The 24,337-nt window shown below is 44.7% G+C and overlaps 2 protein-coding genes and 1 long non-coding RNA gene across 3 annotated transcripts in view; 2 read left to right on the top strand and 1 right to left on the bottom strand.

Annotated features, from left to right (window-relative positions):
* LOC308486534 overlaps positions 1–24,337 on the top strand; it is a 154,725-nt gene that overhangs the window by 31,249 nt on the left and 99,139 nt on the right. The gene's annotated exons all lie outside the window — the stretch shown is intronic.
* Positions 1–24,337, top strand: part of IL15RA (interleukin 15 receptor subunit alpha) — a 43,101-nt gene that overhangs the window by 6,337 nt on the left and 12,427 nt on the right. Inside the window, exons 2-4 of the mRNA XM_081023194.1 lie at positions 15,245–15,436; positions 18,976–19,020; positions 19,664–20,035. Of these exons, the coding sequence (XP_080879320.1) occupies positions 15,245–15,436; positions 18,976–19,020; positions 19,664–20,035 (609 nt within the window). The remainder of the gene's footprint in view (positions 1–15,244; positions 15,437–18,975; positions 19,021–19,663; positions 20,036–24,337) is intronic.
* LOC308457792 (lysine-specific demethylase 5A-like) lies at positions 275–3,251 on the bottom strand (the record flags this gene model as incomplete). The annotated part of the gene is made up of 4 exons (XM_080971967.1): positions 3,117–3,251; positions 2,441–2,560; positions 459–653; positions 275–331 (listed from the first exon to the last, which is right to left on the bottom strand). Exons 1-4 carry the CDS (start codon positions 3,216–3,218, stop codon positions 275–277), a joined length of 474 nt encoding a protein of 157 aa, XP_080828093.1. The 5' UTR covers positions 3,219–3,251.

The following is a 24,337-nucleotide window of genomic DNA, read 5'->3' as shown; positions in this document are numbered from 1 at the left end:
AAAAATTGGGGAAGATGATAATAACATTCTGTATTTGTCAGACTACTATGCGCTGGATCTTTGAATAAGAGGGAACATTATTACTGTAAACGTTGATCCTAGTTTAGAGGCAGGAAATAAGGCAGTATACAAAAGGAAGCAGGATGGACTGGGAAGATGGTACCTTAAACATTTCTTCTGCGTAGGGCATGAACACAAATCTTTTGGATGATATAGGCATACAAGTCGTTCAGGGTTACAGGAACACGTAAGAGCAGACTGGAAACAGGTGGTCCTACAAGCTGCACACTGGAACCAGCTCAAACACTTCCTCCTCTGACACCAGAACTCCCTAATGCAAAGAAAAAGTGACATCTAACAAAGATACTGGTCAGGGGAAGACCTTTTGTTTCCAAGGCCTCACACAATCTCTTTGTTCAGTCCAAAAGGGCATGAAAGCAGAGCTTCCCTGAACTCACCATCTGTATGACAGCCTCCCTTAAACGTGCCTCATCTTCTGTCATGAGAGTCATTTCTTTGCAGACCATGGCAGCCAGCCCCACATCCAAGCACTCTGGGTTGGCAGCCATCTTGAAAATTAGCTCCTCAAGAGAAAACACACAGGGATGCCTCAGTCGCCGATAGTGGCTGACACACTGCCGACCTATTGGAAGCTAGAAATGCGAGAAGCGAGATATCTGGTTTAGAACTATCCCCAGCTCATCTTGGGCTTTCATGAGAAAAACACGTTAAAATGGTCTCATTAAATGATATAGGCAATTATAATGAGCATTAAGTGTGTCACACTATCCAGGAGTAGGGTCTCCAGGGGCCTTGGGTAAGCCAAGCTCTTTGGAGTCAACTTGGGGGGGAGGAGATATGAGGGAATTGCTTGTGTGAGGTCTGGAACCCAAGGGCTTCATTTCACATGAAGCCAAAAGAGACTCAAATAACCTGTCTGAAATCAGCCTCTCCCCCAGAAACTCCAAGCCAACCACATAATTAGCTGGGAACAAAAAAAGATAAACAGCAATTGGGATGAGAAGCAAAAAACAAGAGGAGTGAGACTTGAAAGTCTCTCAAGGGGATACCATCTCCTCATAATATCTGAGAAACCAAAGAAGCTGCAAGAGCCAACACATTTTAACAGAGGAAAATGATGTCAACATAGTAACAGAGTAAGAGTTAGACTTACATTGCAAGACTTGAAGTATATCACCTAGTCTCCTGCCAACAGTAATTATTTCAGCCAAAAAACAAGCGAGGCAACCTTAAAGATCAGATATCCAAAAAGTGGAAATTTTGCCTCACTTGAATATGAAAAAAGTAGAAAATACAAAGGTTCTTTCAGAATGATCAACTTTGCATTATATTGCAACATTGCATTATACCAATTTTAATTTTCAAGCTCTGGTTCTATTAAAAAAGGTGGTGTCCAAATGCGGAGCAAACAGACAAAAGGACTTTCCAAAATATATAGTATATCCATTTCATGTTCTTCAGAGTGGTGAATAAAGGTTTGACTTTGTAAGTCAGTACAGTGGATGCTCAGGTTGCGAACGTGATCCATGCGGGATGCGTGGGTTGCGATTCAGCGCTTCTGTGCATGTGCAAAGTGCGATTTAGCACTTCTGCTCATGCGCAACCGCCGAAACCCAGAAGTAACCCGTTCCAGTACTTCCAGGTTTCGGCGGTCCACAACCTGAAAAACGCAACCTGAAGTGGCTATAACCCAAGGTATGACTGTACTGAACAAGTTTCAGTTTCCCCAATATGTGAGATTTAATTTCGAAAAAGACGATTACTACACAGAGCATGTCACAGCCTCTGGAAATTCTGCAAGGTTTCAGCTTGCATCTAAGCTAGATAAAATACCCAGGCTTTGGACTGCAACAAGTGTTGTGCTTAAAATTGGTTTGATGCAAGGTATTTTGACCATTCAGCCTTATGTAACTTATCATCATAGCATGGTGTAATACAGTATGATATGCATAAATTATTCAAGGGGCTTATACGAGTGGACACAGAGGTAACAATAGTGTTGTGTCTTTTGCTCAATAAAAAAAAATACACAGACAATATGAGATAATTTAAAAGCAAACCTTTAGCAATGTATCTGGATATGCTGGTTTAATAAAGTTTTAACGAGGTGTCTTAATACATGCCTGTCTAATGTAAACAGCATATTAGTATTTGGATACCAAACCACCATAGAGTTATTATAGTAAGTTGCTTGTTCCATACTAATGGCAAGAAGCAAACTGGAGAGCTGCCAAACCTTACCAGCAAAAAGCTAAATAGCCACAACTGTATTTTGCCCAATGTAGAGAAAACTGCACCTTGAGCTGTAACCAAAACAGTAATCCTTTTCAGATGGGTACTACGTGGATGCCTTTTAATATATAGCACCAGACAGTGCCCAGATAAGAGAAAAGCTAGGTTATGCCAGATGTATACAGACCCAGTCAGCAGTGCAGAAGTTCACAGCTTCAGCAAAATTGTATCCTTGATTAAATCCAGAGTGATAGGCACGTGGAAAAGTCACAACAAATTCGCCAGCACACTGATTGGTCCGGTACACCTAGAGACAGTGAGAAGTGAGAGGTTTTGGAAAGAAAGCATCATTATCATATTCATCTTTCAGAAACGGAGATTAACATGGCTGGTAGTAACTACTAATTCATGCATGAACTATGCTATCACCTTTTCCCTTCTCAACCACTTCATAGAATCTACCAACTGATGCAGGCTGCAAAGAAACTGGTTTTTAAACCTCAGTCTTTTTACATAAGGCTCTTAGGGCATATCGCCAAAGGAGCATCTTTCCACTATCTACAAGTGAAATCACTAGTTGCCTAGATAAGGGTTAAAAGCGTTTAGAACACAATCTATACACAGTAGCTAGAAGGATGTCGGGGTTGATGGTGTTGAAAGCTACTTAAGATTCCACTGGGAAACCTTCACAGTCCAGTTCCTGGCACAGGTTTTTCAGACCTACCAAAGCAATCTCAGTTCCATAATCAGGCCTGAAGCTGGATTGAAATGAATCTACAGAGTGTTTAAAATGCTATTCCAAGTCATTCTGTGTGACACAAGACAAGTAACCTATAGGCAGGTAAAGGTTCTGCAGAACTTACAGGCACACCATGCTCCATTAGCACATTGGGGTTCATAATGGTTACTAGCTGGTGCAGAAGGTCAGGTTGATTCTCAAATAGTTCCGGAGCAAGCTCTCGCATTACTTCCTCCAGCTGTTCTGCTGCATGGAAGGGCACTCCATACCACGTCTTTGGCTCTCCCCTAGCAAAACATATCATCCATTACCACAAAGAAAGCACATTCTAGCATGAGGCGTATTTTCCAACCCTAATCTACAAATAGGCCCAGTCTTCTAGAAGCAGTAGAAGTTTGCCAAGAATAAATTGAACTGGAAAACAAGATGCTTCAAGTCAAGGATAAGCTACGTACCGTATTTTTCGCTCTATAAGACGCACCAGACCACAAGACGCACCTAGTTTTTGGAGGAGGAAAACAAGAAAAAAAATATTCTGAATCTCAGAAGCCAGAACAGCAAGAGGGATCGCTGCGCAGTGAAAGCAGCAATCCCTCTTGCTGTTCTGGCTTCTGGGATAGCTGCGCAGCCTGTATTCGCTCCATAAGACGCACACACATTTCCCCTTACTTTTTAGGAGGGAAAAAGTGAGTCTTATAGAGCAAAAAATACGGTATTTATAAGCCTGGTCTTCAGGTAATACACAAGCAAGGAGGATGCTGAGCAATTGCAGGGAAACATATGATTGTTCAGAAATTGACTAAGGAGGTTCACAGACATTACTCTGGCCCGTCCTACATATTTCACCACAAAATCAATACCGTAAAGCAGACAGACCTAAGAGATCTATTTGCATTCCAACACTCTGAGGTTGGGAGAATTCCGCCAGCCGCCATTCAGGGCAAAGTTCCAGGTGCTGTTTTTGGTGCATAAAGCCTTGGGATAACCCAAAAGATCATCTCTCCCCCCTTATATACTCAGTAGACCCCTGCGCTCTGCAGGTGAGGTCTTCCAGGGAGTCTTTTCCACACTATGTCAGAACGGAATGCCTCCCCGTGGGATGTTTTTCCTGTTAAACATTAGACAGGCGTCCTTTGGGTGCCGGCTGAATATCTTCCTCTTTCTGCCTCACTCCAGTCTTCATCTGGGGTTAATATTTTAAAAGATGCTTATCGGTTGTTGTCAGACGACGTTGGGCTCCTTGGGGAGCCCAGCTGTTTCAGAGTGTTGGATTCCAAAGGGAGTGGATTTCCCCTTTATTTATGGCTTCTAGACAGAGTCTGGACTGCTGTCAGTCTGGAATTCCTGAGCTGCGATTCCTGCCTTGCAGAGAGTTGGACTAGATTAATCTCCTTCCAACTACAGTGGTACCTCGGGTTAAGTACTTAATTCGTTCCGGAGGGCCGTTCTTAACCTGAAACTGTTCTTTTTTTTTTTAATAACTTTTTTATTCAAAATTAAAACAAAACATATTATCCAGAAACATATCATCCTTATTTCCCCCCCATTTTTCCTCCCTCCCCCTCCCTCCCCCCACAGAACCCACCCACCCCCACCCCCCGATTTCCCTCAGTTCCAGTCTTTGATTTCTCTAAAAATGCTGTTTTCTGCATTTTACACAGTTGTATAGATCCTCAAACTATTTAGCTGATTATTATCAATAAAAAGTTTCTGAATGTTTATTCAAAACCAGCCAAGGAGCCCAGTTCGCTTTGTTGTGTCTTCAAATACCTCGTAAAGGGTTCCCATTCATCTTTAAAGTCACAGTTATCCTTGTCCCAACCTGAAACTGTTCTTAACCTGAAGCACCACTTTAGCTAAGGGAGCCTCCTGCTGCTGCCGCGCCACCGGAGCACGATTTCTGTTCTCATCCTGAAGCAAAGTTGTTAACCCCAGTCTGTAACCTGAAGCGTCTGTAACCCGAGGTACCACTGTATACGGTTCTATGCTTCTACACAAACTTAATAAATAAGGAAATAATAATCATCATAATAAAGTTATTATTTATACCCCGCCCATCTGGCTGGGTTTCCCCAGCCAATCTGGGCGGCTTCCAGCAAAATATTACAATACAATAATTCGTCAAATTTTAAAAACTTCCCTAAACAGGGCTGCCTTCAGGTGTCTTATAGAAGTCAGATACAGTGGTACCTCGGGTTACAGACACTTCAGGTTACAGACTCCGCTAACCCAGAAATAGTACCTCGGGTTAAGAAGTTTGCTACAGGATGAGAACAGAAATTGTGCTCCGGCGGAGTGGTGGCAGCGGGTGACCGCATTAGCTAAAGTGGTGCTTCAGGTTAAGAACAGTTTCAGGTTAAGAACGGACCTCCAGAACGAATTAAGTTCTTAACCCGAGGTACCACAGTAGTTGTTTATTTCCTTGACATCTGATGGGAGGGCGCCACTACTGAGAAGGCCCTCTGCCTGGTTCCCTGTAACCTCACTTCTCGCAGAGAGGGAACCGCCAGAAGGCCCTTGGAGCTGGACCTCAGTGTCCAGGCTGAACTATGGGGGTGGAGACGCTCCTTCAGGTCTACTGGACTGAGGTCATTTAGGGTATGGGTAGGCAAACTAAGGCCCGGTGGCCGGATCCTGCTCAATCACCTTCTAAATCCGGCCTGCGGACGGTCCGGGAATCAGCGTGTTTTTACATGAGTAGAATGTGTCCTTTTCTTTAAAATGCATCTCTGGGTGATTGGTGGGGCCTGCCTGGTGTTTTTACATGAGTAGAATGTGTGCTTTTATTAAAATGCATCTCTGGGTTATTTATGGGGCATAGGAATTTGTTCATATTTTTTCCCCAAAATATAGTCCGGCCCCCCACAAGGTCTGAGGGACAGTGGACCGGCCCCCTGCTGAAAAAGTTTGCTGACCCCTGGTTTAGGGCTTTTAAATGTCAGCACCAACACTTTGAACACCCAAAACGGAGCATGTTCAGCTTCCAAAAAAAAGTTCGCAAACCAGAACACTTACTTCCGGGTTTGCGGCGTTTCAGTTCCAAGGTGTTTGAGTACCAAGGTGTTTGAGAACCGAGGTTACCCCTATATTCTTAACATACTAGCTTTCTTGAAATGTGGCTTAGATTCACGGGGGAATCCCTCGTCCTGCCCTCTGGAGCACAGAAAACAAACACCCTCCATCATCTACACAACAGCCCTTCCGATATCTGAAGATGGCTTAATTGTTGCATCTCCAGCATAAAGATTTTACATCCCTTCCTGGGTTGGAAGGGCTGCTCAGAAAAAAGTTGCACATTGCTGTTTTCTCGTTTCCCCCGAAGCTTGTTCATTTCCTCGAACGAATGCATGCCTCTGTTCTTCAGAAACTTCCTTCCTCTTCCCAAATTATTTAGACTCTTCCCCCCCTTTCCCGTCATCACCCCTGTTCACCCCCAACTGCCTATGGGTTCCCCCCTCCAAAGTTGTGTCCACACATTGTGTACATGGGTCGCGGTTTCCCCTTTTTGTCCCTTCCTCTCAAGTAGAACTTCCCCGTCCACCATAACTTCTGCAAACCAGCAGGAATTTGTTTGTTTTTTAAATATTTTTTATTGATCAATTTCCACATAACAAATTATCAAACCTTATAATCACATGCATTATTCCCCCCCCTTTTCTCCCCCCACCAAGGATTTCTCTCAGTTCCTCTCCCTGATTTCTCTTCACATATTTTCTCTGCATATTATAAAATTGTACATATCCTTACAATGTCATAGCAATGACAAACCTAGACAGCATCTTAAAAAGCAAAGACATCACCTTGCCAACAAAGGTCTGTATAGTTCAAGCTATGGTTTTCCCAGTAGTGATATATGGAAGTGAGAGCTGGACCATAAAGAAGGCTGATTGCCAAAGAATATGATGCTTTTGAATTCTGGTGCTGGAGGAGACTCTTGAGAGTCCCGTGGACTGCAAGAAGATCAAACCTCTCCATTCTGAAGGAAATCAGCCCTGAGTGCTCACTGGAAGGACAGATCCTGAAGCTGAGGCTCCAATACTTTGGCCGCCTCATGAGAAGAGAAGACTCCCTGGAAAAGACCTTGATGTTGGGAAAGATGGAGGGCACAAGGAGAAGGGGACGACAGAGGACGAGATGGTTGGACAGTGTTCTCGAAGCTACCAACATGAGTTTGACCAAACTGCGGGAGGCAGTGGAACACAGGAGTGCCTGGCGTGCTCAGGTCCAGGGGGTCACAAAGAGTCGGACACGACTAAACGACTAAACAACAACAACATCATATCCTTATATATCTATCCATCATGTTATCAACCAATGAATTTGTGTATGTTTATTCAAAACCTGCCAAGGAGTCCGGTTCATTTTGTTGTCTTTTTAAATAGTTCCCATTGCTCCCTGAAGTCACAATTGTTCTTGTCTCGCAATCTGTAAGTCAGTTTGGCCAGTTCTGCATTTCACCAATTTCTATTGGCATTGTTCTTTCGTGCCGCTGTTATAGCATACATAAATAAATTCTTTGTTTTCCTTGGCAGGTTTTGTCCTACAATCTCTAACAAAAATACTTCTCAAACCAGCAGGAATTTGTTTAACCTGTGTACGTGCCATATCTACTTGAAAGTGCCAAGGCAGAACTTAATTTTCAAAACTCTTACATTATATTTGTTGATTGACTGTTGCTGAAGGACGGAATAGGATTTCACACTTTCGCCTTCATATCTTCAGAAGAGTTGACTCATTTGACCTTGTGGCTGGTGTTTTTGGAGTATATTAACAACCAAACTCGTTCCCACCAGATTTAACTTTATTGGTACAGTGGTGCCTCGCAAGACGAAATTAATCCGTTCCACGAGTCTCTTCGTCTTGCGGTTTTTTCGTCTTGCGAAGCATGGCTATTAGCGGCTTAGCGGCTATTAGTGGCTTAGCGGCTATTAACGGCTTAGCGGCTTTAAGAAAAAGGAAACAAACTCGCAAGAACTCGCAAGACGTTTCGTCTTGCGAAGCAAGCCCATAGGGAAATTCGTCTTGCGGAACGACTCAAAAAACGCAAAACCCTTTCGTCTAGCGAGCTTTTCGTCTTGCGAGGCATTCGTCTTGCGGGGCACCACTGTACTGGTTATATACCGCAGTCCACTATTACTGAGAACAAGAATCTTGCTTTCTAGTCTGACTTCAGATTAAACCTCTCTGTGTTTTCCGATGTCATATCCAACCATGTGGATCTAGAATAGAAAGTCGCCACCTGACGCTTGCTTTTGTTTCGTAAAATAATTTGACTGCTTAATAACATTTTAAAGCGGGGGGAAACCGTGTAACAATTCCAATTTGCACTAAACAGCAGTTTTTTAAAAGGGCGTGTCGCTCTCAGCCAAGAAACCTGAGGTCTCATCTGGGTACGTACAGAAGTATTTCCTTCCAAGAAAACAGGTGTTTTTCTGATATACCAGATTTGCACAAAAAAGTAGGGGGTGACGCAGGCCGCCTCTTGGATGAGAAGGTTGTCTTGTGGATGCCAGAGATGCACACATCCACACACACACAAAGAGAGACACAAGCAGCTTCAAATCCTCACTGAATTCCAGTGTGGATGTGAGACCCAGAACTACAGTTCCCAGAATTCCCTGGGAAAAGGGGTTGATTTTTCAGCATGGTTTGTAGCTCTGGGAGGGGACCAGGGGTTTCCTTATAACTCTCAGCCACCTTAACAAACCATAATACCTAGGATTCTTTGTGTGAGAGCGGGGGGGAAGCCGTGGCTGTTTAAAGTGGCGTGAAACTGCTTTAAGTCTACAGTGCAAACAGTACTCAGTACTGAGCTATAGCGACTCGGTTTGAGGCAGTTTCTTATACCATGTTCCTTTAGCTTTTTTTTAAAAAAAATATCGCAGTTGTTGTTAGTAGTAGTATTGAGATGACCAGCCAGAATGAAACGGCTCTTATTTTTGGCCTACTTTTGTTGAAGGAAATTGTGCAATGAGGTTTTCCATTCACCGAAATAAAAAAAAGGAAGAAAGAACACACTGTAACAATGGGGGGGGAAATGTAAGAATAAAACAGAAGCAAAAGTAAAAGCCAGTGGCCCGACGTTAGGAAATTCCTTAAAGTACAATGGGAAATCTTTGTCAGAGGGAGGCATGTTTCACCGGGAGTAGCAGCTGTGGAAAAGGCGTACCGAGCCGTAGGAATTTCTGGGAAGGAGTTTGAAAATGTAATTTGCATTGCACTAGAAACTGATATCTGGATGAATACTGCCGTATCCTCAATGAAATTGTCTTTTTTAAAGCCAGGTGGGTTGCTATCGCTATATCTAGCAGCAGGAGTAAATTCCGTAGTTTAGCCATTGCATATTGGTTCATTAAGATATTTCTCGCTTCACCCAAAATGCTTGCAGAGCAGTTTGCGACAGGATAAGGCAGCTGTGTAAGGAGCGATAAGGTTAAAAATAATCGCGTGTCGAGACCCTGTGACCCCACAGTTCCCTAGGGAGTGAATAACCAGACACGGCAGCAGCATACAGTGGCGCCTTGGTTCTCAAATGCCTTGGAACTCAAACAATTTGGAACCCAAACATTGCAAACCTGGAAGTAAGTGTTCCGGTTTGCGAATTTTTTCTGAAAGTCGAACGTGCTCTGCTTTGAGTGTTATGCTTCTGTTTTGAGTGTTACGCTGAGGTCTGTCTGTTTTTGCTGTTTATTTTGTGTTTTTGTTTTTGCGGCTCTTTTTGTTTTATTTTTGTGACACTGTGGAACCCAGTTCAGCTCCTGGTTGATTGATTGATTGATTGATTGATTGTGTAATTGCAGTACAGTGGTACCTTCGGGTTACATACACTTCAGGTTACATACGCTTCAGGTTACAGACTCTACTAACCCAGAAGTAGTACTTCAGGTTAAGAACTTTGCTTCAGGATGAGAACAGAAATCGTGCGGCAGCAGCGGGAGACCCCATTAGCTAAAGTGATACCTCAGGTTAAGAACAGTTTCAGGTACCACTGTACCACTGTACATTGCTTATTGCTTTCATTTTATGGATCAGTGGTCTTGTTAGATAGTAAAATCCATGTTAAATTGCTGTTTTAGGGGTTGTTTTTAAAAGTCTGGGAGGGATTAATCCGTTTCACATTGCTTTCTATGGGAAAGTGCGCCTTGGTGTTGGAATGCTTTGGTTTTGGAACGGACCTCCGGAACGGATTAAGTTTGAGAACCAAGGTACCACTGTATTGGTTTTTGGGTTCAAACAGGCCACAACTTTATCGGTTGAAGATGTGAACTGTTTGGCATACACATTGGGGGAAGCCAGCACTATTCCATCAGCTGGAAGTGTATCAAACCATCTATGGAAGGGGTGCACTTGACCCATATCAAATAGGGGAACACCCCAAGGGGTTCCCATTGGAGGAGTGCTATGGCCCAAACCCTGCCTGGACATTGGAGCTCTCCTCCCAGATATTTTTAACGGAATATCCTTTATGCAGGAGGGGCAGGCAGAGGCTATAATCTCCCCTCCAGCCAAAACCTAGACTTCCCCAATGCCAAACCTCACAAAGTTGTGACGATTGCTATGAGGTAGGCGAAAGCCAGATGGCCAGTGCTGATTTTCCTCCTCCTCCTCCTCCTCTTCTTCTTCTTCTTCTTCTTCTTCTTCTTCTTCTTCTTAGAATCATAGAATCATAGAGTTGGAAGAGACCACAAGGGCCATCGAGTCCAACCCCCTGCCAAGCAGGAAACACCATCAGAGCACTCCTGACATATGGTTGTCAAGCCTCTGCTTAAAGACCTCCAAAGAAGGAGACTCCACCACACTCCTTGGCAGCAAATTCCACTGTCAAACAGCTCTTACTGTCAGGAAGTTCTTCCTAATGTTTAGGTGGAATCTTCTTTCTTGGAGTTTGGATCCATTGCTCCGTGTCCGCTTCTCTGGAGCAGCAGAAAACAACCTTTCTCCCTCCTCTATGTGACATCCTTTTATATATTTGAACACGGCTATCATATCACCCCTTAACCTCCTCTTCTCCAGGCTAAACATGCCCAGCTCCCTTAGCCGTTCCTCATAAGGCATCGTTTCCAGGCCTTTGACCATTTTGGTTGCCCTCCTCTGGACACGTTCCAGTTTGTCAGTGTCCTTCTTGAACTGTGGTGCCCAGAACTGGACACAGTACTCCAGGTGAGGTCTGACCAGAGCAGAATACAGTGGCACTATTACTTCCCTTGATCTAGATGCTATACTCCTATTGATGCGGCCCAGAATTGCATTGGCTTTTTTAGCTGCCGCGTCACACTGTTGGCTCATGTCAAGTTTGTGGTCAACCAAGACTCCTAGATCCTTTTCACATATACTGCTCTCAAGCCAGGTGTCACCCATCTTGTATTTGTGCCTCTCATGTTTTTTGCCCAAGTGCAATACTTTACATTTCTCCCTGTTAAAATTCATCTTCTTCTTCTTCTTCTATTTATTTTCAGGGGCAGCCTCAACATTGTGCATGACCTCTAATCAAAAGGGGGATGTCACAATTTCACTGTTTCATTCCAAGATGTTTCTGCCTTTGAGAGATCCCAGATTTATTTCCCCCCAATGCTTTCCTTTAACCTTTCCTGAAACAGCTGTCTGACCTTTTCCTGAAAGTAGTAAAGGAAAACCATTGAGGTTATCACCCAGATGCAAGCAGCTGGAGTTGCTGAACCAGATGGCTTCCATTTGCAATACAGTGGTGCCTTGGGTGACAGACGCTTCAGGTTACAGACTCCGCTAACCCAGAAATAGTACCTCAGGTTAAGAACTTTGCTTCAGGATGAGAACAGAAATCGTGCTCCGGCAGCAGCGGGAGGCGCCATTAGCTAAAGTGGTACCTCAGGTTAAGAACAGTTTCAGGTTAAGAACGGACCTCCAGAACGAATTAAGTTCTTAACCCGAGGTACCACTGTATAGCAAGCCCTTTGTCTCTCTTCTAACCCAATGCCCCTGATCAGATATGGTACAGTCCTCTCCCCACCTTGAGCCACCATAAACATTCTCTCAGCGCCGGGTGGAAACTTAGTGGCTTCTTCCAGGCACTTAATGGATTAGGATTATTTTGCTTTTTGTTGATGTTGGTTTTGCTGCTGTTTTGTTGGGTTTGTTTTATAAGATATCGTTGGGCTTCCTCCTTTTCCCCCTGCTGATTTTGTGCTATTTTATGCTTTTAAAAGTTTGGGAGCGCCACATGTGTCAGCAGCCTAATAAATTGAAATCGTAAATAAATAAAAATAAATTGCCCAGTTTTCTGCAGAATAAAGGTAAAGGACCCCTGACAGTTAAGTCCACTCACAAACAACTCTGGGACTGAGGCGCTCATCTCACTTTACCGGCTGAGGGAGCTGACGTTTGTCCGCAGACAATTTTTCCGGGTCATGTGGCCAGTATGACTAAGCCACTTCTGGTGAAACCAGAGCAGCGCATGGAAACGCCGTTTACCGGCTTAGAGCAGCTTTCGCCAATATCTGAGGCCCTCCAGAAACGGCTAGGCTACAACTCACACTGGCTGAAGTCAATGTTAGAAAAGGCAGGCTTAGAGGTTTTGATGATTCAATGGTAAAGAAATCCTCTTAAAGAATAATGATAATTATTCTTTGGCCAGGGCACAGCCTGACTCCCTCCTTTGGCAATCTTCACAGAACTCTAGCCCAATGGTTGCCATTAATTTGATTTGAATTAATTTTATAATGAAATGATTTTAGACTGTTGTATTATTTTATTGTTGTTAGCTGCCCTGAGCCCGGCTTCGGCTGGGGAGGGTGGGATATAAATAAAAATTATTTATTTACCGTATTTTTTGCACCATAACACTCACTTTTTTCCTCCTAGAAAGTAAGGGGAAATGTCTGTGCGTGTTATGGAGCGAATGCCTGCGGGTGGCGGAGGGGATCTGCTGCAGTCGTGAGCAGAGGATCCATGGTTCCCCTTCCTTCCCTCCTCTGTGGCTCGCTTTGAAACAGCAAAGCGGGAGAAGAGCCGCGGAGTGGGGAGGAGAGAGGGACAGAGAGCCTGCTTCTTTAAAGGAGCAAAGCGGGAGGGGAGAGGAGCCTTCTCCCCTTATACCCCTCTTCTTCATTATTAGCCACATCCTTCTCCACCCACCCCACGCATGCTTCTTCTCCCCTTAAACCCCTCTCCTGCATTATTAGCAGCATCCTTCTCCACACACCCCACATGTGCTCCTTGTCCCTTGAGTGCTTTTCCTTCCTTCCCCACTTAAAACGTGGTTACAAAGCACGGATCCACATGGATCCTCAGGATTTTTGCACTGGGTCACCCCAAATTCACCATCAGATCACATAGCATGTCCATGGCTACATCTTGCACCAAAAAAACACGCACCCACTGTTGCCTGGGGCCGCAGTGGTGCAAAAACGTGGTTACAAAGCATGGATCCACATGGATCCTCAGGATTTTTGCATTGGGCTACTCCAAACTCACTGTCAGATCACATGTCTGTGGCCACAGCATGAACCACAAAAATCATACATCCACTGTTTCGTTTAGAATATTTTTTTTCTTGTTTTCCTCCTCTAAAAACTACGTGCGTGTTATGGTCTGGTGCGTGTTATAGAGCGAAAAATACGGTATATTATTATTTATAATAAAATGACACAGGACCAAAACACAGCAAGCGTATCTTTGCGCAATGCGTAAATGAACGAAAGGTAATCATTTCAGATTACCTTCACTGTTCTGGATCTAAAACTAAAACTAGCACGTATTAAGTTTAAGGGCCCCTGGACGGTTAAGTCCAGTCGAATTCGACTATGGGGTGCAGCGCTCATCTTGCTTTCAGGCCGAGGGAGCCGGCGTTTGTCCACAGACAGCTTTCCGGGTCATGTGGCCAGCAGGACTAAACCGCTTCTGGTGCAACGGGACACCGTGATGGAAACCAGAGCGCACAGAAATACCGTTTATCGTCCCGCCGTAGTGGTACCTATTTATCTACTTGCACTGGTGTGCTTTCAAACTGCTAGGTTGGTAGGAGATGGGACAAAGCAACGGGAGCTCACCCCGTCGTGCAGATTTGAACCGCCGATCAAATATACCAGCCGAGGAATTAATGGCCCTTTCTCATGCTAGGATTTATTTGATCGAGCACAGATTGTGTGTCACTCATGCGTAAAACAAGTGCTGGAAGTTTATGTCCCTTTGCTCTTCCTGCAGCTGCATTAGGAATGCGGGTGGCGCTGTGGTCTAAACCACTAAGCCTCTTGGGCTTGCTGATCAGAAGGTTGGTGGTTTGAGTTCCTGCGACGGGGTGAGCTCCCGTTGCTCGGTCCCTGCTCCTGCCAACCTAGCAGTTCGAAAGCACGTCAAAGTGCAGGTAGATAAATAGGTACCACTCCGGAAGCCCAGTGTTTGGAGAAGTACAAATCTACAGGAATGCCAAAAACAGACCCGTGGGAACTGAGTGTGCTCAGTGTGTGTGTGTGTGTGTGTGTAATAACAGAAAACTGGGTGGGAGGAGGAATAGCGGGAAATAGACTCCGCACTGCGACATTTTGTCGCAGCGCTCGCTTGCCTTCTTACAAAAAATGTGCTAACCTCTACAATGTGTTCTGTAATACACTATGCAGTCATACCTCGGGTTACAGCCACTTCAGGTTGTGTTTTTTCGGGTTACGGACCATCAAAACCCGGAAGTACCGGAACGGGTTACTTCAGGGTTTCGGCGGCCGTGCATGCGCAGAAGCACCGAATCATGCTTTGCGCATGCACAGAAGTGCCGAATCACAACCCACGCGTGCGCAGACGTGCATCCCACATGGATCATGTTTGCAACCCGAGCGTCCACTGTATTACTTTGAAAGGAAGTCTTTCCTTCTGTTTTGCAGAAGAAAGGGGTTCTCTGCCCTCTGGTCTCTGCTATTCCTCCCGTGCCCCCCCCCCCCCAAAATCCTGGTACCAACCAGTCTGTATATTTTAGTCATTTTCAGAGGACTCAGCTGTGAAAATTTTTGTATTGCCTTTACACAAAGGTTTAAAAAACCTAAATGGCACAAATTCAAAGAAAGGAATACAAGATAAGCTGTTTTAGATTTTAAACAAACTCAAGAACAGGGCTGAAATGCTCCCCTGAGTTTACAGAAAAGGAATTCCTCTGCAGCTTGTCTTTCTCCCACCGCATCCCAAATAATCAACATCCTGCCATTTATTAATTTCTAGGGGTTAAGGGTGTGCCCCCCCCCCACACCTAAATCTATTAACAACTCGCTCTTCTTGTGCCCTTGCCTTTAGCCCCAGGTAACTGCGGTGATCCCCCTCAGGTACAAAATGCAGAGGTTCCTAAAGGGAGCGGCGATGGCAACAAACTGCGGTACTCGTGCGTCAAGAATTACAAGAGGAAAGCAGGAACGTCCAGCCTGGCAATGTGCAGGCAGAACGACACAACGAAAAAGTTTCAATGGGAGGTGCGCCTGAGCTGCATCCGTAAGTAGTACCTGCGTGATGGGGCTCATAATAATAATAATAATTTATTATTTATACCCCGCCCATCTGGCTGGGTTTCCCCAGCCAACTCTGGGCGGCTTCCAACAAAACACTAAAATACAATAACCTAATAAACATTAAAAGCTTCCCTAAACAGGGCTGCCTTAAGATGTCTTCTAAAAGTCTGGTAGTTATTTTTCTCTTTGACATCTGGTGGGAGGGCGTTCCACAGAGCGGGTGCCACCACCGAGAAGGCCCTTTGCCTGGTTCCCTGTAACCTCACTTCTCGCAGGGAGGGAACCGCCAGAAGGCCCTCAGTGCTGGACCTCAGTGTCCGGGCAGAACGATGGAGGTGGAGACGCTCCTTCAGGTATACAGGACCAAGGCCGTTTAGGACTTTCAAGACACCAACACTTTCAGCACCAACACTTTGAATTGTGCTCGGAAATGTACTGAGAGCCAGTGTAGGTCTTTCAGGACCGGTGTTATATGCTCCCAACAGAATTATAAAAACACAATAAAACATCAGACATAAAAAAATTCCCGATACAGGGTTGCCTCTGGCGGGAGGGCGTTCCATAGGGTGGGTGCCACCACAGAGAAGGCCCTCTGCCTGGTTCCCTGTAACCTCACTTCTTATAGTGAGGGAACCGCCAGAAGGCCCACGGAGCTGGACCTCAGCGTCCGGGCTGAGCGATGGGGGTGGAGATGCTCCTTCAGGTATACTGGGCCGAGGCCATTTAGGGCTTTCAAGGTCAGCACCAACACTTTGAATTGTGCCCGGAAATGTACTGGGAGCCAAAGTAGGTCTTTCAAGACCGGTGTTATGTGGTCTCGGCGGCCGCCCCCAGTCACCAGTCTAGCTGCCGCATTCTGGATTAGTTATAGTTTCTGGGTCACCTTCAAAGGCAGCCCCACGTAGAGCGCATTGCAGTAGTCCCAGCGGGGGATAACTAGAGCATGCACCACTCTGGCGAGACAGTCTGCGGGCAGGGAGGGTCTCTGACTGCATACCAGATGGAGCTGATAAACAGCTGCCCTGGACACAGAACTGACCTGTGCCTCCATGGTGAGCTCAGGGCTTACCTAGGCTCACCTTCATACCTGTAAACCTGTTCCTGTATTAAGATCCACAAAGCCCCCCCCCCCATCGGTCTCTCAGAGTCATGGCTGACTGCAGCCGCGTCCAGGTAGAGGTGTCCCAGAATTCTGTCAGAGTGGGTAGCAAATCTGGAAATGGCAGCAGTCCGCGTCTTGGTGGATTTGATTTAAATCAAATCGATTTAAATCATTAGTCAGTAAGACTTGATTTAAATCACTAGTCAGCAAGACTTGATTTAAATTTTATTTATTTATTTATTTTTACAGAAAGGCTCATTCTTGCTGGTATAATCTTAACATTTACAACCAGGTGAAGGTTTCCTTTTTGGAAGGATAAATTTTCAGAGCAGTTTTTTACAGTTCTATCAAAAATTACTGAGTTGGTTATACTATCAGAAATACATAGACACATAATTATGAAATTATGGTGAGGTTTAATAAGTTAACTGTTTCTATTTGGACAACTTTTCTGCTGTACTTTATTGGAAGGAGAAAAATAGCCATTTCCTTAATAACAATTCATTTAACTAAAACAATAACATTATAGCATATGTATGCACGTTTGTTAACTAATGTGGTTAAACTTTTTTGTTTGTTTGTTTTTAAACCCTTAAACTGAGTTTTGGCACACAAGAAAAACTTAAAACAAATCCTTATTTCCTGATGAATAGCCTTTAGACTATAATGTAACCTAAATAGAAAACTATCTTTAGAAAAATTTCTGATTTGGTTAGAAATACAAAGACAGGTAATTATGAAATTGTTGTTTATATTTGGGCAACATTTCTGCTGTACTGTATTGGAAGGAGAAAAATAATCATTTCCTTAATAACAATTTTTTAAAAAATTATTTAACTAAAGCAATAACATTATAGCATATGTACCCATGTTTGTTAACAGGTGAAGTTAAGCAGTTTAAAAAACAAATAACACAACTTATACGGAGTTTTAGCACACATGAAAAACTCAAATCCGTATCTCCTGATGAATAGCCTTTGGACTATAATGTAACTTGAACAGAAAACTATCTTTAGAAATATTTTTCCTCCAAAAGCATTTTATTTTAAAAATCTGTTTGGGTTTTTTAAAAAATCCAATTTAAATTTTAAAAATCCAATTTAAATTTTAAAAATCTGATTTAAATAAAAAGTATCTTTAAAAAAAAAATCATTGATTTTTATCCACCCTGGTCCGTGTGTCCATCTGCAAGCAGGAACAAAAATCAAGGAAGTGATCAACATTCGCTGACCTCATTTCCTGCCCCTCCCCTAACCCAAACTCGTTGCTGTTGATTTTTCGGCATGCAAAACAATACATTATTGCTTCCCTCCCCTTGGAAATAAACGTAACGATAGTTAATTATATTATTAAACGTGACCACAGGAAACACCAACTTTTTTTGCGGAACCTGAACTGCAGCAGAATAGAAGCGGCGCTACGTGTGGCAGATATAGAGCAGGCCAAAAAATGATGCCTTTTCACATCCTGATTTCTTTGCATGGAGATCACACCACGTGATATCTCATCAAGAGTCGGGCACTCACACTTCCCATGCATGGTTTATATCCCTCCATCAAGTCCCTGCTTACGCAACACCTTTTGCTAAGCCAAAAAGAGAGAGGCCTAAATTGGAATTCCCACATAGGAATTTGTATGCCAATGTGAAGACACCTTAGAAGTTGTTTGGGTATTTTTGTTTTTTATTTTACAATCAAGTGATATATAAGTTGCACGGTTAAATAAAATAAGACTAGCAAAACAGCAATATAAAAGCACGTAAAACTGTTAGAATTCCTGCTCCGCGATTGCAGTCATGGGATTGTTGTCTTTCACATGACAGTATGTGTTTTGACTCCACAGAGTGGGAAGTGATGGAGACAGGATGTTTGTGTTACTGTGTTCCGTGAAGTGGGACTATTGTCCTTTGTTCTTTCTCTCTTTGCTGTCTGATGCTAGAGAGAGAGGGAGCCATGTTGCAGTGCTCCGTGTGTGTTTATATGTAAATAAAGTAGATTAGCCAAAATGCTGAGTTGCTGAGGTCTGTCACGCAAGCTGCGCAAACTCTGCGGATCCCTAAGTGTGCCGGTGTTGGTTGGCATCGGTCGCTGTGATGTTCGGGCTGAAGAAAGCTTTTGAAGCTCCCGAACGATCGACCAGGAGGGAGAGAACATGCCAGTCGGGCATGTGTCTCTGCCGGGGTCCTACTTGAGTGTAGGCTGAACTCCTGACAATGGTTATAAAGCAGAAATTCAGGACGTTCATACAGATGAAAACGGGATCTGATCTTATGGGTCATTATTTGGGTTTATAGTTGAGCCGGTGAAATTTCTCACTGAAACTTCAAGGAGAATAGGTTCTGCACTGCTGTAAATGCAATCCTGATGACAAGCTAATTTTGGCTTCTCCTCTTCTCAATTCCTCTTCTCTTTCTCAAAAAGGAGATCCTTCCCTGCCTGCCACCACAACAGAAGATCCCAGAAGAGGTAGGACCAATTGCTTTGTTGTCTCTGCTTGTCACCACTGGGTGACAAACGTGTTTTTGGAGTAACACCAGTGTGGTATAGTGGTTAAGAGCGGTAGTCTCGTAATCTGGGGAACCGGGTTCGCTTCCCTGCTCCTCCACATGCAGCTGCTGGGTGACCTTGGGCCACTCACACTTCTCTGAAGTCTCTCAGCCCCACTCACCTCACAGAGTGTTTGTTGTGGGGGAGGAAGGGAAAGGAGAATGTTAGACGCTTTGAGACTCCCTAGGGTAGTGATAAAGCGGGATAGCAAATCCAAACTCTTCTTCTTCTTCTTCTTCTTCTTCTTCTTCTTCTTCTTCTTCTTCTTCCAGATTTCAGGCCTGGGACACAAATTAGGCAAGTGCCCTCTCCCGACGAAAATAAAATTAAGAAAATAAAAATGCTGACTTAATTCACAAGTAGTGGAAATGGGAAAGTAGGTATTTAGGAACAAATGGCGACCCACAGACCAGCCGTTTGCTCCGAGTAAGCGCTAAAAAGTGGTTCTCCCCAGGAGGAAGCAGTGGGGCGAGAGGAATTGTGGAGACGCGCTCGTGTTAACACAGCTTTATGGCCTGTCCCAGAAACATACATATGAAACTTTACTTACCCCATGTTGTAGAGGCAGAAACTTCCACCCCAGCGACTCCGCAGGCTGCTGGTGTTAACACTTCGGTGGCCTCCGCCGCAGCCCCATATGGCAGCGAGACCCCCTCGCCATCAGACTCGATCGCCACACTGCTCAGGACTGCTAAACCAACTAGGCCTGGCAGGACAACGGCAACCACCAGCGCCCCAGAGGTTGGCAGACACACTCCTGGCACGGTCAGCGAAAGCTCGGCGAAATGCGAAAGCGCCACCGCGAAAGCCTCTCAGCCCACGACTAGCAAGCGCATCTCAGCAGGAAACAGAACGACAGCTGTGACGCCAGGGAGAGTCTCCGGGTTCACCCCAGAGCCAAGCGTCCCGGTGCCTCCGATCGAGAGACAAGCAGGTTTGTCACCGGCAGCTGAAGTAGTTCATCTCATTGTTGCAGCCTCTGCATTAACCATCCTTTCCACGTCCTCCTTCGTTTCATGTTCTTCCCAAGTTAATATACTAATATTCTTGCGTTTATCCCATATCTATGGCTGCTATCTGTCTCCCGGACTCTTTGGGTGCATCCAGACTACAGTGGTACCTGGGTTCTCAAACTTAACCCGTTCCAGAATTCCGTTCCAAAACCAAAGCGTTCCAAAACCAAGGCACGTGTTCCCATAGAAAGTACAGTGGTACCTTTGGATGAGAAGGGGATCCGTTCTGGAGCCCCGTTCGCATCCTGAAGCTAACACAACCTGCGTCTTCGCGGGTGGTGATTCACCGCTTCCGCGCATGCGCATGATGTCATTTTGAGTGTCTGCGCATGCACGAGTGGCAAAACCTGGAAGTAACACGTTCCATTACTTCCGGGTCGCCAAAGGTACTGGAACCCAAGGTATGACTGTAATGCAAAATGGATTCATCCGTTCCAGACTTTTTAAAAACAACCCCTGAAACAGCAATTTAACATTTTTGCAGTCACACAATCAATCAATCAATCGGTAGCTGAACTGGTTTCCACACAGTCACAAAAACAAATGAACTGAGAAAGCCTCAAAAACAAAAACGCAAAATAAATAGCAAAAACAAATGCGCCAAACTTAATCCGTTCTGGAAGTCCATTTGACTTCCGAAATGTTCAGAAACCAAGGCGCAGCTTCTGATTGGTGCAAGCGCCCCAGAAACAATAGCCAACAGCCGCATCGGACGTTCGGTTTCCAAAAAATGTTCAAAAACCGGAACACTTACTTCCGGGTTTTCGGCGTTTGGGAACTAAGGCATTTGGGAACCAAGGTACCACTGTATTGCTAGTTGGCAAATTCGAGTGACATAATTCTGGTCGATTGGGAGACCTTGTGCAACAAATGCATTGTTGTTGTTGTTTAGTCGTTTAGTCGTGTCCGACTCTTCGTGACCCCCTGGACCAGAGCACGCCAGGCACTCCTGTCTTCCACTGCCTCCCGCAGTTTGGTCAGACTCATGTTCGTAGCTTTGAGAACACCGTCCAACCATGTCGTCCTCTGTCGTCCCCTTCTCCTTGTGCCCTCCATCTTTCCCAACATCAGGGTCTTTTCCAGGGAGTCTTCTCTTCTCATGAGGTGACCAAAGTATTGGAGCCTCAGCTTCAGGATCTGTCCTTCCAGTGAGCACTCAGGGCTGATTTCCTGAAGAATGGATACGTTTGATCTTCTTGCAGTCCATGGGACTCTCAAGAGTCTCCTCCAGCACCATAATTCAAAAGCATCCATTCTTCAGCGATCAACCTTCCTTATGGTCCAGCTCTCACTTCCATACATCACTACCGGGAAAACCATGGCTTTAACTATATGGACCTTTGTTGGCAAGGTGATGGCTCTGCTTTTTAAGATACTGTCTAAGTTTGCCATTGCCTTTCTCCCAAGGAGCAGGCGTCTTTTAATTTCATGACTGCTGTCACCATCTGCAGTAATCATGGAGCCCAAGAAAGTAAAATCTCTCACTGCCTCCATTTCTTCCCCTTCTATTTGCCAGGAGGTGATGGGATCAGTGGCCATGATCTTTGTTTTTTTGATGTTGAGCTTCAGACCATATTTTGCGCTCTCCTCTTTCACCCTCATTAAAAGGTTCTTTAATTCCTCCTCACTTTCTGCCATCAAGGTTGTGTCATCTGCATATCTGAGGTTGTTGATATTTCTTCCGGCAATCTTAATTCCGGCTTGAGATTCATCCAGCCCAGCCTTTCGCATGATGAATTCTGCATATAAGTTAAATAAGCAGGGAGACAATATACAGCCTTGTCGTACTCCTTTCCCAATTTTGAACCAATCAGTTGTTCCATATCCAGTTCTAGCTGTAGCTTCTTGTCCCACATAGAGACTTCTCAGGAGACAGATGAGGTGATCAGGCACTCCCATTTCTTTAAGAACTTGCCATAGTTTGCTGTGGTCGACACAGTCAAAGGCTTTTGCATAGTCAATGAAGCAGAAGTAGATGTCTTTCTGGAACTCTCTAGCTTTCTCCATTACCCCCCCCCCCCAATTTGGACTCTCCCTGCCCCAGGATAAGGAAAGTCATTGAGCTTGCTATGATGCAATCTCATCTAACCTCACTGAAATCAGGGCGAATGCTCAGTAGTGGGTGGTCTGGAAGCATCCATAGAGTTCGGAGATCTTACTCCCCCATCCACCAGCTCCCTTTAATGCTGAACTCGCCGCTAGGGGTGGAAGGATTTTTCCATTTACTCAGCTTCTCATTTTTCCAATCTTGGAGTCAGTTCTCCGCATTTCTACAGCAATTCACAATTAAAAAAAAAAAAAAAAGCCCTCATGAAAATTCATCATCATTTTGGGTGTGAATTTCGCCTGGTAAACATATCCTTGTAAGCAGTTTCCTCTAATATAATTCACTTCTCAATAATATATTAATTTTATGCACATTTCCCCATAATACGTTCACGTTGGTAAAATGCAGAACTGCATTGCAAAATTCAGGAAAGTGCAAATTTTGACGGACAGCTGTCTTTCAGTTCACATATTGCTTCGGAAAGTGTGGATTTGGTCGGTTTGCCTTTAAATGAGAACTGAATCCAATTTCTCTGAAAGGAGACCCCCAAGGCAGATCTACACCATACCTCCATTTCTGCAATCCCCAGCATTCTTATCAAACTACAGTTCCCAGGATTCTTTGGGTGAAATCACATGCTTTAAATGTGCGTGGGATGGACTCACTTCCTGCAAGGCGACGGGATTGGAACCCAAGAGTCACAGTGTCAGTTGGAAAAGAAAAACAGGGAAAGGGGGTGCGATGACTTGCTTGAGACCCTCACCGCTTGCTATATCCTCAAGGAAGACGCGACTGGCTGGCGGGAACCCAGAACAAGAGCACTTCTGTTGGGGACTGATGGCGTGCTGCAACATTTTGTTGCGAGACCTGAACAGTAGTTCCTTTGCACCCAGGTTTTTGTAGCCACCTCTGAATTTGAAATTTCCCAGTATGTTTCCGAGCACAATTCAAAGTGTTGGTGCTGACCTTTAAAGCCCTAAATGGCCTCGGTCTATTATACCTGAAGGAGCGTCTCCACCCCCATCGTTCAGCCCGGACACTGAGGTCCAGCTCCGAGGGCCTTCTGGCAGTTCCCTCATTGTGAGAAGTGAGGTTACAGGGAACCAGGCAGAGGGCCTTCTTGGTGGTGGCGCCCACCCTGTGGAACACCCTCCCTTCAGATGTGAAGGAAATAAGCAACTATCCTATTTTTAAAAGACATCTGAAGGCAGCCCTGTTTAGGGAAGTTTTTAATGTTTAATGCTGTATTGTTTTTAACACTCGATTGGGAGCCGCCCAGAGTGGCTGGGGAAACTCAGCCAGATGGGCGGGGTATAAATAAAAAATTATTATTATTATTATAAAAGAAGAATCAGAGGAGGAGGAGGAAACCTGGAGAGGGAGCAGTGGCGACTGGGTGAAGTTATTAAGCTTCTGCTAGCAGACGAGAAAATTGGTTTATAGGGCATTCATGTAATAAACATACAATATTTCCTATCAAATATTTAGGACTTAGTTAGCAACTGAATAAATACCCATACAACAGGAATTACAGATGAGGCTCTCTGCTTGAGAGTTGGGATTTGCATGTGTCCCCAAATGTTCTGGGGTAAAGCTGACTTGGATCCGGGCCCTGAACTATTTTGGGGGCTTTGCAGAGGGAGACCTGCACTGGCTCCCAGTCCGTTTCTGAGCACAATTCAAAGTGTTGGTGCTGACCTTGAAAGCCCTAAATGGCCTTGGTCCAGTAGACCTGAAGCAGCGTCTCCAACCCCCATCGTTCTGCCCGGACACTGAGGTCCAGCGCCGAGGGCCTTCTGGCGGTTCCCTCATTGCGAGAAGCCAAGTTACAGGGAACCAGGCAGAGGGCCTTCTCGGTGGTGGCACCCGCCCTGTGGAACGCCCTCCCACCAGATATCAAAGAGAACAACAACTACCACCAGTCTTTTAGAAGACATCTGAAGGCAGCCCAGTTTAGGGAAACATTTAATGTTTAATGGACTATTGTATTTTATTATTCTGTTGAAAGCCGCCTAGAGTGGCTGGGGAAGCGCAGCCAGATGAGCAGGGTATAAATAATAAATTATTATATTAATTGTGTTTTAAAACCATAATTAAGTGCTGGGCGGGGGGAGAAAGAAGCACACACATTCTGTATTCCCTGCAGACCTCTGCTCCACTCATTGCCACAGACTGC

Source organism: Podarcis pityusensis, assembly GCF_964106645.2.
Source record: "Podarcis pityusensis genome assembly, chromosome: 10".
Classification (NCBI taxonomy): Eukaryota; Metazoa; Chordata; class Lepidosauria; order Squamata; family Lacertidae; genus Podarcis; species Podarcis pityusensis.
Note: the sequence above shows the minus strand (reverse complement) of the source record. Positions and strands in the feature narration are given on the sequence as shown.